This window comes from Neurospora tetraspora (assembly GCF_033439725.1).
Source record: "Neurospora tetraspora strain CBS 560.94 chromosome Unknown B0H65scaffold_3, whole genome shotgun sequence".
Lineage (NCBI taxonomy): Eukaryota > Fungi > Ascomycota > Sordariomycetes > Sordariales > Sordariaceae > Neurospora > Neurospora tetraspora.
Window position 1 is genome coordinate 276,821 of NW_026944385.1, and position 16,760 is coordinate 293,580.

General features: G+C 54.8%; 4 protein-coding genes and 1 non-coding gene across 5 annotated transcripts; 1 reads left to right on the forward strand and 4 right to left on the reverse strand.

Moving 5' to 3' along the window:
• Window positions 1-668: 668 nt before the first annotated feature.
• On the forward strand, window positions 669-2,838 carry B0H65DRAFT_490411 (carotenoid oxygenase; the record flags this gene model as incomplete). The annotated part of the gene is made up of 2 exons (XM_062827729.1): window positions 669-1,788; window positions 1,841-2,838. Coding segments are annotated over 2 exons (2,118 nt in total), but the record flags the coding sequence as incomplete, so codon positions are not given.
• A 744-nt stretch (window positions 2,839-3,582) lies between these two features.
• Window positions 3,583-3,672, reverse strand: B0H65DRAFT_t225. Its single transcript has one exon. It is a non-coding gene; the product is annotated as a tRNA-Pro (tRNA).
• A 215-nt stretch (window positions 3,673-3,887) lies between these two features.
• Window positions 3,888-5,643, reverse strand: B0H65DRAFT_423382 (serine carboxypeptidase S28-domain-containing protein; the record flags this gene model as incomplete). The annotated part of the gene is made up of 3 exons (XM_062824450.1): window positions 3,888-4,350; window positions 4,407-4,763; window positions 4,820-5,643. The coding sequence occupies 3 exons, from the start codon at window positions 5,641-5,643 to the stop codon at window positions 3,888-3,890; spliced, it is 1,644 nt and encodes a 547-aa protein (XP_062682466.1).
• Window positions 5,644-8,114: 2,471 nt separating this feature from the next.
• On the reverse strand, window positions 8,115-8,504 carry B0H65DRAFT_547218 (uncharacterized protein; the record flags this gene model as incomplete). Its single annotated transcript, XM_062829496.1, has 1 exon — window positions 8,115-8,504. One exon carries the CDS (start codon window positions 8,502-8,504, stop codon window positions 8,115-8,117), a length of 390 nt encoding a protein of 129 aa, XP_062682467.1.
• Window positions 8,505-10,723: 2,219 nt separating this feature from the next.
• On the reverse strand, window positions 10,724-16,650 carry B0H65DRAFT_147950 (helicase swr-1). Its single transcript, XM_062821030.1, has one exon. It carries the CDS (start codon window positions 16,333-16,335, stop codon window positions 10,831-10,833), a length of 5,505 nt encoding a protein of 1,834 aa, XP_062682468.1. The 5' UTR covers window positions 16,336-16,650; the 3' UTR covers window positions 10,724-10,830.
• Window positions 16,651-16,760: the final 110 nt, after the last annotated feature.

The following is a 16,760-nucleotide window of genomic DNA, read 5'->3' on the forward strand; positions in this document are numbered from 1 at the left end:
CTCAATCCTCGCACTGTGCTGCGACACTTGCTCGTGATTTCAGTTGCCACGGTCTGATAAATCTCAGAGTACTTTCAAATGATTTCCTGACATTTTATGCCCCAAAGTTCCAAGTCCTGATCCCTTTTGTCCCATGCAGGTCGGACGACTGCCGAGTGTCCGGGCACCCTTCTGGCCCGTGTCGCGTTCCCCTCCCGGCCCCGCCCCGCACTTGCCCGCACACCTCATTCCCCGGGCAGCCGGCAAACCACCAACAACGGTTCAGTGAATCACAGAAATAAAAATTTGGTAAATCGTATCTGAAAGCGGGGTTCGTTTCCCTACGGAAATAAACTCCAACAATGCCTCATTCCCAATCACAGTTCCTTTCTCGGTAGTTGCTGCCGAGAAGGATGTTCATCCGATCCTTCACACGGTTGACCGTTCGGACGAGAAAGGGGTAAAGTCTTGGCATCGTCCCAAAATCGTAAAACAAAAACACGGCGACCCCCGTCGGTGGTTACGGAAGTTGACGACGGTCAGTCACAAGCAGCATCACCAGCTAGCTGTCTGTTCAAGCCACTTCATTGTCTTCCCAACACTCGACAACTGCAACGCGTTGCCAAACAAAACACTTGCAGCATCAAAGAAAGCATCAAGAGGCATCAAGCAAGCAAGCAGCACTCACCATGACATCAACCCCCTACGTCACCACCCCCATCACCAACTCCCCTGACTCTCGACCCCCCTACGATGAGCACGGCCGCTTGACCTCCCCACACCCCGTGCGCTTCCCGCCCACTCCTCCCTTCACAGGCTTCAACACCCCCCTCCGCGCTCCCCACCTCTCTCTCCCCTACCTCCCCATCTCCGGCCAGATTCCCGCGGGACTAAACGGGACCTTCTACCGCGTCCAACCCGATCGGTTTTTCCCTCCTCTGTACGCGAACGACATACACTTTAATGGGGACGGCGCCGTGACAGCTATTAGTCTGTTGGGGCCGGGAGCTCCTGTCGCTCCTATCGCTCCAGAGCCAGGCACAGGAGCCTCAGGAGGTGATGCAGACCAAGCGCAAGCAGGAACAGGAACAGCCACCCTCCTCCACCGCTACGTCCAAACCACCCGTTTTGTCACGGAACAACTCCACGGCCGCGCCCTTTTTGGCTCTTATCGGAACCAATTGACCGATGATCCCTTGGTCCAGAAGCAGAAAATGGACAGGACTGTGTCTAATACTAATGTTGTTTTCTGGCGCGGGGCGCTGTTGGCGATGAAGGAGGATGGATTACCGGTTGCGTTGGATCCGGAGACTTTGGAAACCCAAAAACGGGGGTGGGATTTTGAGGGGCAGGTGAGGAGTCCTACTTTTACGGCGCATCCAAAGATTGTGCCCAAGGTTACGAAGGCAAAGGGGGCGAGGGGAGATGCAGGTGCTGGTGAGGGAGGTGGTGCAGAGCGGAACGGGATAAGGAACGAAGGACAGGAAATGGTCTGTTTTGCTTATGAAGCCGGCGGGGAACCGGGCGATTGTTCGGTAGACTGTGTAGTGTGGACCATTGATGAAGAGACTGGCAAGAAGTTGGGGGAGAGGTGGTTCAAAGCACCTTTTGCGGGAATGATTCATGATTGTGGAGTGTCCGAGAACTGGGTGGTCTTGCCTCTGACTCCCCTAAAGATGGATTTGGAGAGAATGAAGAGAGGCGGCGAGAAGTTCGCTTGGGACCCCGAAGAAGATCAGTGGTATGGCGTTGTACCGAGAGATGGGAACGACGAAAACGGGGAGGTGGTTTGGTTCAGGGCTGATAATGGTTCGTCTTTCCCTCTCTGTTAACACGAACATGATGCTGACATACGACAAAGGCTTCCACGGCCACGTAGCCGGCTGCTACGAGCTCCCCTCAGGAGAAATAATCATCGACCTCACCGTCGCCGACAACAACGTCTTCTACTGGTTCCCTCTAGACCCCAAGATCACTCCCTCCGCCCCTCCCCTCGACCCCAAAGTCCCACTTAGACCGAACAAACTCACCTCCCCCACCATGCGCTGGATCATCGATCCCCACGCGGCTCGTTCCCCCTTCGTCACCCCGCAAGGTGACACCATCCTCGTTGCAGACACCCGCCTCACACCTGCAGTGGTCTGGCCCACAAACGGCGAGTTCTCTCGCATCGACGAGCGCTACATCACCAAGCCCTACAGACACTTCTGGCAAGCGGTCGTCGACCCTAGTAGGCCTTACGATTTCGAGAAGTGTGGACCACCGGCTGGCGGACTGTTTAACTGCTTGGGACATTTCACTTGGTCTGATGCGCACTTTCACTCCTCCTCACCTTTGGGATCAGACCCGGACCCCTCTACTTCTACTTCCACGGCTGCCCCAGTCCCACCTTCAGTCCCAACCGGAAGGAGTGGTAACGGTGTCAGAACGGGCCCAGCTGCACCATCTGCACCACCCACCCACACACCTGCACCCCCCTCCACCTCATCCAGCCCCTCATCCAGCCCCTCCTCCCCCTACGGACCCTACGGCACATCCGACATCTACCACGCCTCACCCACAACCACCTTCCAAGAACCAACGTTCATCCCATCACCCAACAGCAAGAAGGAAGGAGAAGGGTACATAATCGCCCTCCTAAACCACCTAGACCAGCTGCGCAACGACGTAGTCATCTTCGACGCTTTGAACCTGGCGCAAGGGCCGGTGGCGGTGATCCATCTGCCCATGAAGTTGAAGTTGGGGTTGCATGGGAATTGGGTGGATAGGAAGGAGGTGGAGGGGTGGAAGGCCCAGGGACGGCTTGCTTTGGGTGCTGGTGCTAAGGGTAAGGAGGGGGGGGAGGAGGGTGCAGGTGTGGAAGGTAGGTACCTCTAGGAAGGCAAAAGAGGGGGTGGTAAGGTAAGGTAGGGAGGGGTTCCGATTGACGGGGCGGGGGGACAGGAGAAGGAACCGAGTGCAAGGAAAGAAGGAAGAAGGACACCCGACGCCGACGGGTTTGGACGAGGGCCGAGAGAAAAGGGAACAGCCCGATGCACTGCAGTGAGTGAGGCAGCCGAGAGGTCCAAACTCCAAACGGAGATGTTACAGGTACGTAGTCAAGAAGTGGTGCATGCAGATGCAGTCGGACCACGCACAAAATTACCCTGCCGATAGACCCTGCAGGAGCTGAAAACAAGGCGAGGGGGTGTGAGGTCAAGGCGGTATTAGCCCGGTAGGGTTCGTCTAAGCTTGGAGGGGTGGGATCATGATCGGAGGCAGAAAGTGGGGATGATGAGGCAAGAAAGAAATACATTCCAGGTTATGCACGGGGAGGAATATGCGGGATTGTACAGGGACTCAGAGAACAACTTTGGGGGTTTGGGTTGAAAGCTTCGTTGGACCAATGAAAGTGCGAACACCCTCCAAATTTGGCAAGTGCCAGTTTTCTTTCATGAAGCGCCCGCTGTTTCCGTGGTGGTATCTCGATGTTTTTGTTGTCAAAGACCTTCAACACCACCACCAACAAAAAAAAAAAGGCAGAAAAAGGTCTCAAATCATTTAGCAGAGGTAAAAAGAGGACAGGTGGATGAAGAGAAATGCAAAAAAAAGTTGAAAAAGAATGGGGCCACCCGGGGATTGAACCCGGGACCTCTCGCAAGAATGCTCAGGATTGAACCCTAAGCGAGAATCATACCACTAGACCAGCGGCCCTTGTTATTGGATGGTTGTAATGAACAGACTTTGGGCTTACGTAACCCATCGCAATCGTTACGTATGGTTCTTTTCCTCGTTTGGCCAACATGGCAAAACAACAGCAACAAAGCAGCAAGACATTCTGGTATATAGATTCATGCTCTCGTTAGGTATGTACATCAAGGCATTCAATCATAGGCACTCTCACTCATATGTACAGCTCCACCCCTCCTTTACTGGGGCCTAGTGATGCCCTTCTCCTTGTAAAAGTCCGCCACCCACTGTCCTATCTGGGCGACCTCGTCCGCCGCAATCTTCTTGACGCCCTCATTGGCGCTCCAGTTGGGGCCATAGAAGTCGGAGCAGTGAGTACCGCCCTCGATGACGCGAACCTGGTGGTTCTTGTTGCCCTTGAAGGGGCCACCGGGCCGGAACTTGGACGACAGGGTGACGTCTCTCCAGGGGTCGAGCGAGCCGTTGGCCTGCATTATGCGCGTGCCGTTGGTGTGATTCCAGCCGCCCGTGTACTTGTTGACGTCCTCGGCGCGCTTGCCCTGCTTGATGCCGTAGGAAGCGCCGGAGCCCTTCTCGGTGGGGAACCAGAGCGGGCACTGCTTGCGCCAGTAGTCGGCGTCGACGAGGCGGGAGACGATGGAGGGGCGGCCGAGGGGGGCGCCGTCTTGCCACCATTCGAAGCTGTTGCATGCATGTCAGTATAATGGAACTGGAAGGGAGAGGGAGAAAATACGTACGGCTCATTGCAAAGGAACCAGTTCCACTGGCGGTTGTAGGCGTTGCCAACCGACAAGTCGTGGAAGATGGGGTTGGAGGCGTTCTGGTTCTGGAAGCAGAGAACGTTGTCCTCGCCCTCGAAGCCAGCGTAGCCACTAGACTCGCAGGTGCCAGGAAGAGACTCCTCGACGAACCACTTGGCGTATCCGTCGAGGGCCCTCTTAATGCCAACACCCTGAGGACCGGGAACCTTGTTGGTCGAGTTGGGCCAGACGTTTTCGACGTAGTCGCAGAAGCGGTAGTAGGGGTTGTAGCCGGAGATCTTTTCCGAGTAGAACTGGCTAGATTGCCAGCTCCAGGGGCCGCTTCCAATGGCGCTGTAGATAGATACGTTAGCATTGATCAGCTTGACAGACAGTCCAAGACAACTCACGAAGCAAAATCGGCATCAGTCAAATCCTGCAGCTTGAACTTGGTCTTGAGCTCGCGCTTGGCCTTGGGGGTACCAAACAGCAGTACGGAGTCGACATAGTCAATAACAGCGCTCAGATCCCTGCTGCAGTTCTGCGGAGTCGCTTCCTGGACAGGGACGAAATAGGTCCAAAAAGGTCCAACGGCTTCAACAACGCCAGAAGTGCCATGATACGCCCAGAAGGTACCGGGATACAGCGCCTCCAGCCAACCGGCCAGGGCGCCCGAGTAAGAACCACCGGTGAAGATCCAAGGCGCGTTGGCAGGCTTGCTGCCATTCGTCTTGTCAAACGGCAGCTGAATGTGCTCGGCAAAGTAGTTGATATCCTTCAACGAGTTCTCCAGCGTCAAATACTGCAGATTCTTCACTGTCAACTGGTCGTACGGACTGGACTCGCCCCAGTATCTGTGCTCCATGATCACCACGGCGGCGCCGATGTCCTTGGCCATCCAGCCGGCCAGACGCTGGTCGGTGAGGTAAGACTTGTTGAAGCCATCGGCGGCTTGCTCGCCGGGGTTGACGAGGATGATGGGCGAGCCGGGTCCCTTCCAGTACTGGAAGCCGTACCAGAAGCGCTGCTTGAAGGTGCCGAGCTCGGGGGTGTTGTGGTCGATCAGCTGGTCGAAGGTGCCGTAGCCGGAAGTACCGTTGACTTCGGCACGCTTGTTGAGGGTCTCGATGTGGTCGTCGAGGGGGCCGATTTCCATGCCGATGGTCTTGAAGAAGGCGGCATGGGCGGTGGACGCGGCCGCCAGAAGAGCGGTGGCGGCGGAGAAGAACCTCATGTTGCCGGTGATCTTGCCTCACTCGCGGGGAGCAAGAGGTGAGGGCAAGAAGGAGAGGATGGGGGAGAGGGTGAAGAGAGGGTGATGGGAAGGGAGGGCGGCCATGGCTTGCGACGAGACCAACGGGCGTTATTATATGCAAACCGGAACTTGGAGATACAATCGCCGATAGACATGGCCAATCCGTCCAGTGATCCAATAGATCCACTTGGCACAACTTTTAATTCTCCGAACATGGAAGGAGCTGATCATTGTGGTTCCTGGTTGTTTTCCTGGCTGCAGTTCGCCGCCCCGGACGCCGTGCCACTGAGCACTGACGCATTCTAGCGTACCGAACTTTTGTTCAGTTTTGGTGCCATTGGCCGTCATAGATGTAACCGAACCGATGGGCCAATGAAGCTTTCCACGGTTGATTCGTGAGCAATGGAAATTGAATTGTGGAAAGAGCGAGGTTCAGAACCACCTTCCCCATCTTGACGATTGACCGCCGCCCGGGACCTGTCATGGCCGGGGCGCAATCGAGGCGCAATGGACCTGCCAAGTTGAATTAAGCAACTGGCCGGGGTCCCCCGCAACGATTGAGGCACCTTGTTGGCCTGCCGCCGTTCATCGTGTTATTTGCGTGTTTGTTTCCGCAGACTTGCCCGTCCAGCAACCTTCTTTTGACCTTCTTGTCAAACGTGCTCGCGATGACAAGAAAGTCGAGACGTCAACTGTAACAAAACCGCATGTCCCATCACCGCATCGGACTTTTGTGCCTGCTGGGCGATGTGCTGGGCGATGTGCTGGGCGATCGCCGTCAGCGCACTCAGCGGGGCCGTAAAGATCGCCAAGCGATTGTTCACCTCGTATTATCTTTCCCCAGCTACCTTCTGGATTGGGACTAGACTGACTCGGTTTGGTTTTTGCCGTCCTACCTCGACATTTTCATTTGCAAGCTCGCAAGATCGAAAGAGCTTCTGTTCGGGAGCTCGCTGGTTCACTGTGGTCGAAGATCTGGAATGCCGTCTGAAGGGAAAGTTTTGTTTGTCGAACTGGTTTTTTTTTTTTTTTGCGGTGCGGGCCGTTGGGACGGGACCGGTTGAGTGTTTGGCGCGTTTGGGCGCTGGCGCGTTGGTTCGCTGTCGACATTTCCCAATATCTGCCGAAATTATTGATACGAACGCATAAAAACAAGTAGAAAAACGACACGAAACGACGATGATATTAAGCCAGGGCAGATTGATGGGATGAACAAACAGACGAACAGGCCGCTCGTTGGGACGGGATCAAATGATAACGGACAACGATGAGATGATAAGCGAGGTGGCTAAAACGACTGTATGTTTGGCTGAAACGACTGTGTCGAGCAGGACTTTTGCTGCAAAGTTTCCAACTCTTGGCATCAAGTCCGAAACGCCTATCGCCAAAAAACACCACCAAAGGTCATCATCTTCAACGACGACAATGAGAGCTCAAAACGACATCTTTCTCAACACCAAATTCACATTCACACGCGGGGGCCTCTCACAGGCACCCTGCACCCCCGGAACGAACCCTAACTGACCCTAAACGCTAACCCTAACACTAACTAACCCTAACCTTCTCTATTAACTTGGCGACTTACAGCTTCTGTCTCCACACAGTCGTTTTAGGCACTCCGATGATAAGTATCGGCAGGTCGGATGACGAGTGGAGTTTCCCCGCGGCGCGCCAAGGCCCGGACGGAAGTCGTGATCAATTTTGGCGAGAACCACACTTAACCCTAACCCACTGTGTTCCTGGACAGCGCTCTCGACGGGGATGACGAGAAAGGGTCGGGAGACACTCTGTTATATCTTCCCACCCAGCTGTCGCAAGCCAAATAATTTATTCTTAAGGTAGCGTTTCGAACCCTGAAGTGTCCTTCTTCCTACGGCTTTGCGACAACTTCTGGCCCGAGATTGTGGTCATTTCGTCGTGGGGTCCCAACCCTCCCCAAATTTTGACGAGAACGTTACGATGGAGCCAACACTTGACGATGCTCCTGCATCATGCCGAATCACGGCACCAAGGGCAATACCTCTGTTAATCTCAGTTTGGTTTGATTCCAAGCGCTAGGGCTACCTAGACTATTGTTTGTGTCGATCATACATGCATTCCCTTCATATCCCATCCATCCATCATGTCTCTATCATTCAATCTGATGTGTGTCTTCAAGTTCTGGTTCCATCAAAACGCCAACGCCCCACATGAACAAAGGAAAAGAGAGAGAAGCAAGGAGGTGTATACTGTCAAGTTGTTTGACAAAAGAGAGTAGTAGGCCGGTCCAGGTGATGAAGTGGCCTGTTGTAAACGAGGGTTCGGTAGAATTAAACGAGTCGTTATCGAAGTAAATGAGTGTTGTCTGAAAACAGGAGCGTCCGCAAAGAAAGCGTGGATGCGAAAATAATGATGCGAAAGAGCGTGGTGACGGGTCCGTCCCGTCCTTTCCTTGAGGTATTCAATGCCCCTTAATGCTCAATATAAATATCAACCGTCCTCCTCCTCCACCCCTTATCCCTGTCCGAGCTATCCCTCCGGCTCCGGCAAGGCTCCGGCAACGGAGCAGGAGTAGGACACCTCACCGGCTCGGGAGCCGGGCGATGTCTCCACGGAAGGTAGTAATAGTACGAAGCAGACCTATGGCGGCTTCGACTCCGGGTGCGTCGGACGGTGGTTTCGTACTCGTATTCACGCTCACGCTCACGGTGGCGCGAGTGCGAGCGCCGAGCTCCGGTGCTGGTGCTGGTTCTGGTGACGGTGCGCCGATGACAGGTGTAGGAGTGGTAGTACCATGAGTAGACGGGGATGTGCCGGCAGCAGATGGTGCAATAGTCTGTGGTGTACCAGCGCGAGGCCATTGCTTTGGAGGTTGGTGCTGCTGCGGTTGGTAGAGGTAGAGGTGGTGTCGTGGTTTGTGTTTGTTGCGTGTTGGTTGGTTCTTGGTTCGGAAGCGACGCGAGTGGCTTTGTGTGTGTGTGTGTTGTCTGTTGTGTTGGTTAAGCTTTGCTGATTCTGGTTGAACGTTTGACTTGTGGAAGCTGGTCAGAAAGAAGCGAGGAACCAAATACACCACAGATGAAAACAACAACGCTTTATATCCAGCTCCTTTGCAAAAGTCATTTGACCATCCGGTCATGACCTCCTCAGACTTGACTTCAGAGTCATCCAAAGGTCATGAGGCCGCCGCCAACACCCAATTCCTCCCTGTAGGTCTGTACGAGGAAAACATCACTCATATGGCCTGGCGAGGTCAACAGCCGCTGACACCAAGCCCTGGGTCCTGATTGACACCCTTCACCGAAACTGACTTCAGCTTGAATCAAGCCCTCATTCACCGTCTAGTCACCCCGGTGCAACCACCAGTTCAGTTTGTTCGTCTCTATGTCAGTAGTACGAGATAGGCGGTCGGCGGGAGATGAGTTCAGCCTGGGTTGCCTGCGGAACAAGGGACAAACATCGGTATGTTGCAGCCAAAAGAGCCGAGCCGCGTTTGGCGCGGTGCGACAGCAAAAGGACACAAAAAGCCGCCTTCAAGGTTGGAATTTGGAAAGGGTCGTGTACAGTGTTGGAAGGGATGATATGTGTTATGGGTTGAACCTGTGTATAAGTCAGTTGTTGGGGCTAGGAAAGGTCAAGTGAGCCAATCCGTGGGCGTGTGTGCCTGTCACCCGATACGTCCCACCCACACACCCTGAGGAACTCCGAATATCGGCCCCCATTCCAACATGGTGTTCAGCCTCATTGACCCTTATGGAGGGAGCAAGAAAATAGAAGCCTGGCGTCGTGTAAGTCATGACCGGTGATTGGCAAAGTGACCAATGTCGCTGCGTGGGATGGTCATGGAATGCAACCCATGGGCCGACCGGGCGGAAATGACAGGCATGGTTTCCCGTCATGCAGCGGATGCAGCCTTATGGTTGTCTCACACATTCCCTGTCAGCCGCGATGGAAAAGGGAGGCGGTGCCCTTGGCTGAATGGTCAGATTGTTGGTCGTGGTGTATAAGGCCGGGGGCCCTCTGTTGGTTTCCGCGATGGGTTGGGTGAGGCTGCGAAGGGAATGATGCACTGGGATGGTGCGATGATGGGATTAGTAACGACAAGTTCCGCGCTCTAGATGGTTGATGAAATGAAACGCTACGACTGGTAAAAACTGGGAAAGATGGAGAAGTAAAGAGCGTGGAAAAAGGCCCCCGCGTTCGCAAACACCTGCTCATGGAAAGTGCATTCCTATTGGAAGTCCGTGCCCTGCCCAGTGAATGGCACTGGGCCGCCCATTCACCGGCACTCCCTTCCAGGTATTTAGGCTGCCCTGGTTTCCGTTTCTCCTCTTCCGCTAGACAACCACAATCAAGCCCTTTTTCGTTGTCGCCTTTTCCAGCCTCCAACAATTCCGCTGTCATGACCTCCCAGGGGCAGCTGACATGAACGGTTCGATAAGGTACCCGATAACAATCAGACGAAAAAGGGGATACGACACTATCATCTGCGGGCAGGATTTCGCAGGTTAACCGATAGTGCACTAACAACCCATCAGCTCCACTGTTTGTTTGGCCAGCCACGCCTCGCCGACGGGACCGCTTCCACCTTGCCCCTCATCCCAACTCCCACCGGCCGAGGGGTCTAAAGTAGGGTTCATAAATCCCCTTTCCTCCCCCACCTTCCCGTAGTCCGTTGGTGTAATGGCCAACACTACTTAGCTGATGTCTTGTCGTATTGCGATACTTCCGGCTGTCCAGCATAGAATAGAAGTTACCGGTTCGACTCCGGTACGGGCCACCCTTTTTTTTTCTTTTGCCTTTCTTAGCCCCTCCTCCAACACTCGTGTCGGCGACATCGAACAAAAAAAAGCTGCACCGAAAAAACAGTGGAGTCTGGCTACGCGCCAGGGCTGAAGACAATTTGTTTGATCTTTCATTCTACTTTCCCAAGAGTCGAATATGGTATAACGTCTAGTATAATACACGGTCATTTACTTCAGTTCCAGCTCTACTCCGTCACCTCCCCCTTCATACACCTTGCCTGTCTTCTTCAGCGCGCAATAAGACCAACTCGCTGACTAGTAGTTATAACAACAAAAAGAACTATGCACTTTATTCATCTTCACCTCGCCTCAATCCATAACACCTTCCCCTCCTTCTATCATACACCACTTCCTTACTCACCCCCCATCACCTCAACCACCTCTATCGCTTCCTCGTATCCTTCCCCTTCCGATTCCTATTCCTATCCCTCCCCTTCTTGCGATCCCTCGGCAACTCCAACGGCGTACCCTCCAGCGCCTTCGCCATGAACCCCAGCATATACTCATCAATAGTATGGATCCTCTCTCCCCAGGCGTTATACTCCACCACCTGTTCCTCCTCCTCCACCGCCTGCTTATCTTCTTCCCCTCCAAGTCCAACAAGTTGGCCATCAAGATCCGCCAGCGCATCACCCGGCGTTCCCGGCCGTGTACTTCCCGCATCACCAAAGTCCGCTTCGTCCTGCATGATTTCTTTTTCCGCTGCTTTGGCGGCGTCGACATCTTCCCGGTCTTCTGCCATTTCTAGCACCCTGCCCACGTTCCGAACGGGGGGTTGGGTTGCGCCGCCTTCGGCAGTGCCATCGTCGGCTGCTGCCGCGGTTGATGGCCCGCCTAGCACGCGATCCATGGCGAGATTGGCGGCCACGTCGTCTTCATTGCTGGCGATCACCTCTCCATTTGAGCCCAACACGTCTCGGACGGACAACCGATTGAAGTAATCAGTGGTAAACGCTCCTTCTTGAATAACCACGTCATCCAACATCTGTTTCTGACTAGCTTTGCGCAGGATGTTGGCTTCAATCGTGTGTTCCGACACCAACCTATAGATATGCACGTCTCTTGTCTGGCCAATACGATGGCAGCGGTCTTGGCATTGTTTGTCCATTGCTGGGTTCCAGTCCTGGTCGTAGAAGATGACCGTGTCGGCGCCCGTGAGGTTGATGCCGAGGCCGCCGGAGCGGGTGGACAGGATGAAGCAGAGGATGCGCGGGTCGTGGTTGAATCTGTCGGTGAGGATCTGGCGCTGTTCGACTTTGGTGGCGCCATCGAGACGGAGGTACTTGTGTCCGTGGATGTTGAGGAATTGTTCGAGGATGTCGAGGACTTTGGTCATTTGCGTGAAGATCAGGGCGCGGTGGCCGCCGGCTTGGAGTTTGCGGAGAAGCTTGTCGAGCGCTTGGAGCTTGCCGCAGTCGTATTGGAGGAGACGCTTGTCGGGGAATTGGATGGTCAGGCGCATGCGGGCCTCGTGCCAGGGGTCCGGTGGAGGTTGGGGTGGCATGTAGGGAGCGTATTTGACGGGGGCGGAGAGCTTGAGGTCGAGGTCCTCGAACAGTTGGATGCCGCGCTCGCCAAGGAGGAATCGGTTCATTTCGGGACCGGTGACGACCGCGGGAGTGACACATGCGAATTTGGTGATGGTCATTTCCATGGTTTCGGCGCGTTGTTGCAGCGTGGGGATGGCGTTGTGTAGCAGGAAGGAATCCTCTTCGAACCAGGACATGATCTTAGCTGGGACTCTGGGTCGGGGTTTGTAGGGCCGGAGGTGAGTGTCGAGGGTGAGGAACTCGGTCAGGCGCTTGCCGTAAATGGGTCGTTGTTGGCGACGGAGGGCGTTGATGTAGACGCAGTGCTGAAGCTCTTCGAACCGACCCCATCTGGCGGCACTTTCAAGATACACGAGGTTGGACTTGACCGAAGCAGGATCCAGCGCTGTGTAAGCATTGTTGGCCCGAACCTTCTGTGCCTCCCTCAGGTCGAGTAAAATGCGATGGGAGCTGAGCTGGGCGATACGGTCGGTGTGCGTCTTGGACAGGTCCTCGTATTCGGTTGGGATCATGTTGAGGAGGCTCAAGTTGACAGTGGTCATGGGCTTCGTAACCAACAGCTTGTCCCGAATGAACTTCTCATTCCACTCGTAGTCGGCCGGTACTGACCGCGACATGCGGAACGAAGTCATGATGGGCCGGTCCACGAAGAGATCGGGGTGGTTGCAGACCTTTCGGAGCTGCATCAAACAGTTAATGATAGACATGTAGTTGCCAGATTGCAGTGTCTCGCGGGTATCGGCGCGGGAGAGGAACCCGTCGTACAGCTCTCGCTGACGTTTGGAAAGGCGACAGAACTCGACGTGTTCATACTTCGCCGGCATCTGTTTCTCGACATCCGCCTTGAGACGACGGAGAAGGTAGGGTCGAAGGACCTTGTGCAGCTTGGCAATGATGGCACGTGCCTCATCATCCAGCTGTTCACGACCGCTTTCCAAGATCTGAGATTCGGGCCTAGCGAACCAGTTATGGAATTCGGTGAGGTCAACGAACCCACCTTCACCGTTCTCTGGTGGCGCCAAGAAGTAGAGGAGCGACCACAGCTCGGTAAGATTGTTTTGCAGCGGTGTACCTGTTAGTAGCAACCGAGCCTGCGTGTTGAAGCCGAGCAATGTTTGCCAGCGCTGCGACTTGAAGTTTTTGATGTTGTGGGCCTCGTCGAGAATCATGTAATGCCAGCGTCGGCGCCTGAACACCTGTTGGTCCTGAAGGACCATTTGATATGAGGTGATGCAGACGTTCCAGACATCGTCGTTGTTCCATCCCTGGCGCTTTCTCTTGCGTTCTTCCTGGTTGCCGTAGTAGGTGAGAATCTTGAATCCCGGACACCACTTCTTGAACTCCATTTCCCAGTTGAGCATGACACTCGTAGGAACAATGACCAGATGGGGACCCCAAACTTCATGATGACAGGCGAGATGCGCCAGCAGAGCAATGGTCTGGATGGTCTTTCCTAGACCCATCTCGTCGGCCAGGATACCATTGGTGTTATTGGCATAAAGCCCGGCAAGCCAGTCCAGACCATGATGCTGATACTCACGCAGTGTTCCACGTAGGAGAAACGGAATTTCGGTCTTGACTGTTGGGGTTGTTGGCTGAGGTGAGGATTGTCTGCTGTCGGGCTTTTGCACACTGACGGCCAGCTCTGAGTGGGGAGTATCGACATCGGTCGGTTTGGTATCAGTTGTTTTTGGTGACTGCGTTTGTGACTGGCTTTGCATGTCAGTAGCCGCCACCGTTTCCTGACTATCATGTCGGGGGTTAGGGGGTGCCTCTATTGACGGCGCCGCGGCTGTATCCCTTTGCAGGTCGTCTGTTGGTGGAGCATCAACCATCGGCAGGTCGCCCCCAGCTTCAACCGACTCTTTCGCTCGGAGTGCCTGGTCCTCGGGCTGCACAGTCTCATTATGATGCTCCAATGGACCGCCACTGACGAGGGGATTCTTCTTTGCCAGTCCACTCCCCGGGTCTGTTGTGTTCTGAGAACTTTGTGCTGCTGTACTGTTGGGTACCTCCAGCAACGATACTTCCTCCTCTGCACCCTCAGGTTGAGATATCGACCGCTGCTTATTAGTATGGAAACCATTAGTTTTCGGCGCCTCCTCCGCATGGCCATTAACTTGGGGCTCAGGCTCAACAACAGCAGGACCATCGGCCATTTCCACGTCCCCAGCCGTTTCAGCCGACGGCTCCTCAATTTCAGCCTCCTCCTTCAACTTCTTTAGCTCCGACTTTCCAAAGAATAATCCTAGCAAGCCAGCAGGCTCATCGTCGGACTCTTCCTCTTCCTCGTCATCCTCGTCTTCGTCGTCTTCATCTGACTCCTCCTCGCTAGATCCAAGGTCGTCGTCCATGTCTACTGACTCATCACTTGTATCGTCGTCATTCGCACCGCTGCCATCCACAGCAGCCGAAGCATCAGCCATCTCCACGTCCTTTGTTGTATCTTTATTTTCATCTGTCTTATCCAAGGTAGGCAGGTTGGCGTATTTAGCGCGTAATTCTTCTTGAGTCAAGCCCTCGTCGGAGGCGGCCGATTTCTTATCGTCGTCGTCCTCGGAGGAGGACATGTTATCCTCATCTTCGTTCTCGTCATCTTCGCCGGACATCTCGTCGGATCCTTCGTCGGAGTGCTCGTCACTTTCCTCGTCGTCGCCCATCACTGACGGCATGCCACTTTCCAGGTCCTCGTCGTCCTCATCCTCATCCTCGTCTGTGATCTCGTCCCCGTCAACTTGCGCTTGTCGTTGCTGTAGCTTTTGTTCGGACAGGTTGACAGCTTGGTTCAGCGCAGCCTTGACACGGCGCTGTTCCTCCGCTTCCCATTCCACCAAGCGGCGCCTGTTGACCTCGACCCTAACATTTTCCCATGTCCCAGCAAAGGCCTTGATGACCTGGCGCCATTTGGCCTTGGACGCTTCGATCTCCTCGAGCTCGAGTTCTTCGGCGGTTTTAGGCTGCGGGTTACGGCGTCTCCACTCGGCTTCACATGCGATGGCGATGCGCTTGGCTGACTGCATATGCAACTGCTGCTCTCTATACATCAACTTGCGGAAGTTGGTCATGGCCTTTGTAAGGTGGTCGAGATGAGCCCACTGTCGTGGCGGCTCTTCCTCGGCCTCAGGCACAAACGCCGAACACCTGTCGGGGGCGAGTAAGCCCCCTGGCTCAACCTCTTTTTCGACCCGTAGAATGACCTTGGCGTCTTGGAGGGCCATCTCGTCTGTGTATTCGGGCCCTTCATCGGCGATCTGTTGGCCACCCTCCTCCACTGGTATTTCTTGGGCGCGCGCAAAGTATTCCTCAAAGGTAGGACCAAGCTTCGGGCGGACATTGGCTTGGTTTGGATGAACGAGGGGTATTACGGTCAATGGCGGTCGAACTTTGAGCTTGATACGGGGAGTGGCGCGCGAGGCACCGGGAGAGAGTTGGCCATCATCGTAGGATGCTCGAGAATGGGCTAGGGCCTGGCGCGTTGAACGACGCGTACCGATCGCGGCAGGTTTCGGTGGTGTAGCAGGACGTCGGGGAGATGTAGATCGTCGACGGGGTCGGGACGCGGAGGGTCTAGTATCATGAGTCGTGGCGGACTTGCGCGCGGGAGCTTTCGGCGGCGGGGGCGGCATCTTTGAAGGGGCATGTTTGCTGCTGCTGCTTGCTGGCGCTGGCTTCCTGGACAAACTGGCGCTGCTTTTATTGCTGACAGGACTTGTTTGTATAGCTTTTCGCGTAACCTTTTTGTCGCTGGGTTTCATGCCTAGCAAGACGGGATTGACGCGACCAGACTTGCGACGACCGTCTTCGGTGATGATGGTGGTCGGACCCTCGGCTTCGAACTTCTTCCATGGTGGTGACTCTGGTTTCGGTTTGCGCGAGTGATTGTGAGGTGTTGTTTCGCGCACTCGGCGTCGCTTGGCGGGTGGTTGTCCATCTTGGTCGAGTTCGGGGGTCTCTCCGTCACGGGCATTATCGCTTGTCGTAGACTTTGGTGATGGGATCGATGGAATCGGTTCGGTATCAAACTCAAAGTTATCGGGTTCGCTCAGCGGGGACGAGATGGACGACAAGGGCGACTGGTCGCGGTCGAGGAAGCCATCGTTGTTGGTGTTGGTGGTAGAGGTATCGATGGCGGGGACATGGTTGGTGTTGCTCTTGTTGTCTGTATTGATGTTATTGTTATCATCGCCGTGATGACTGGTGCTGTCGTTGTCCTTGTCGTTGCCGTTGCCGTTAACAATGGCGGGGGTGGTGGTGGTGGCCGTGGTGGTGGTGTCGTTCCTTGTTGAATCAACTCGCGCAGAATCAGACGCGGTGCCGTGGTCGGTCATCATAGTCATGGTCACTGTCACAGCAGCCACGCCTATCGAGGGGATATGGGGGCGGATATCTCGACGAAACGGGCATTTGATGAGACCAAAACAACGTCAGAGAAACCGCACGACTTGGAACTATCTCATGCCCGGGTTTGGGCGTGATCAGGCTACGGGAGGGCTGGCTGCAGCGTGGAAATGTCGTCGGAAAGGCCGTTGCCCGCAAATCGCAAAAAGTTGCCAACCGACGAAAAAAATGCATCAACGGCAGCGGCACCGAGCGGGACACCAAGCCAACACGGCCAGCCTGATCACAGTGGATGAAGGCCTCTGCTGATGGCGAATGATGCTGCCGTGTTTGGTGCAGGAGCCATAAAGAGGTCTGTGCACAACGCGTTTGAGAGTGGGAAGCTCTGACGCTGACGACGGGAAGGGGAGCTCACTGGGCGAGA

Excerpts from the sequence above, each read along its gene's own strand:
- B0H65DRAFT_147950 (XM_062821030.1), bottom strand. The coding sequence starts at position 16,335 with ATGACTATGATGACCGACCACGGCACCGCGTCTGATTCTGCGCGAGTT.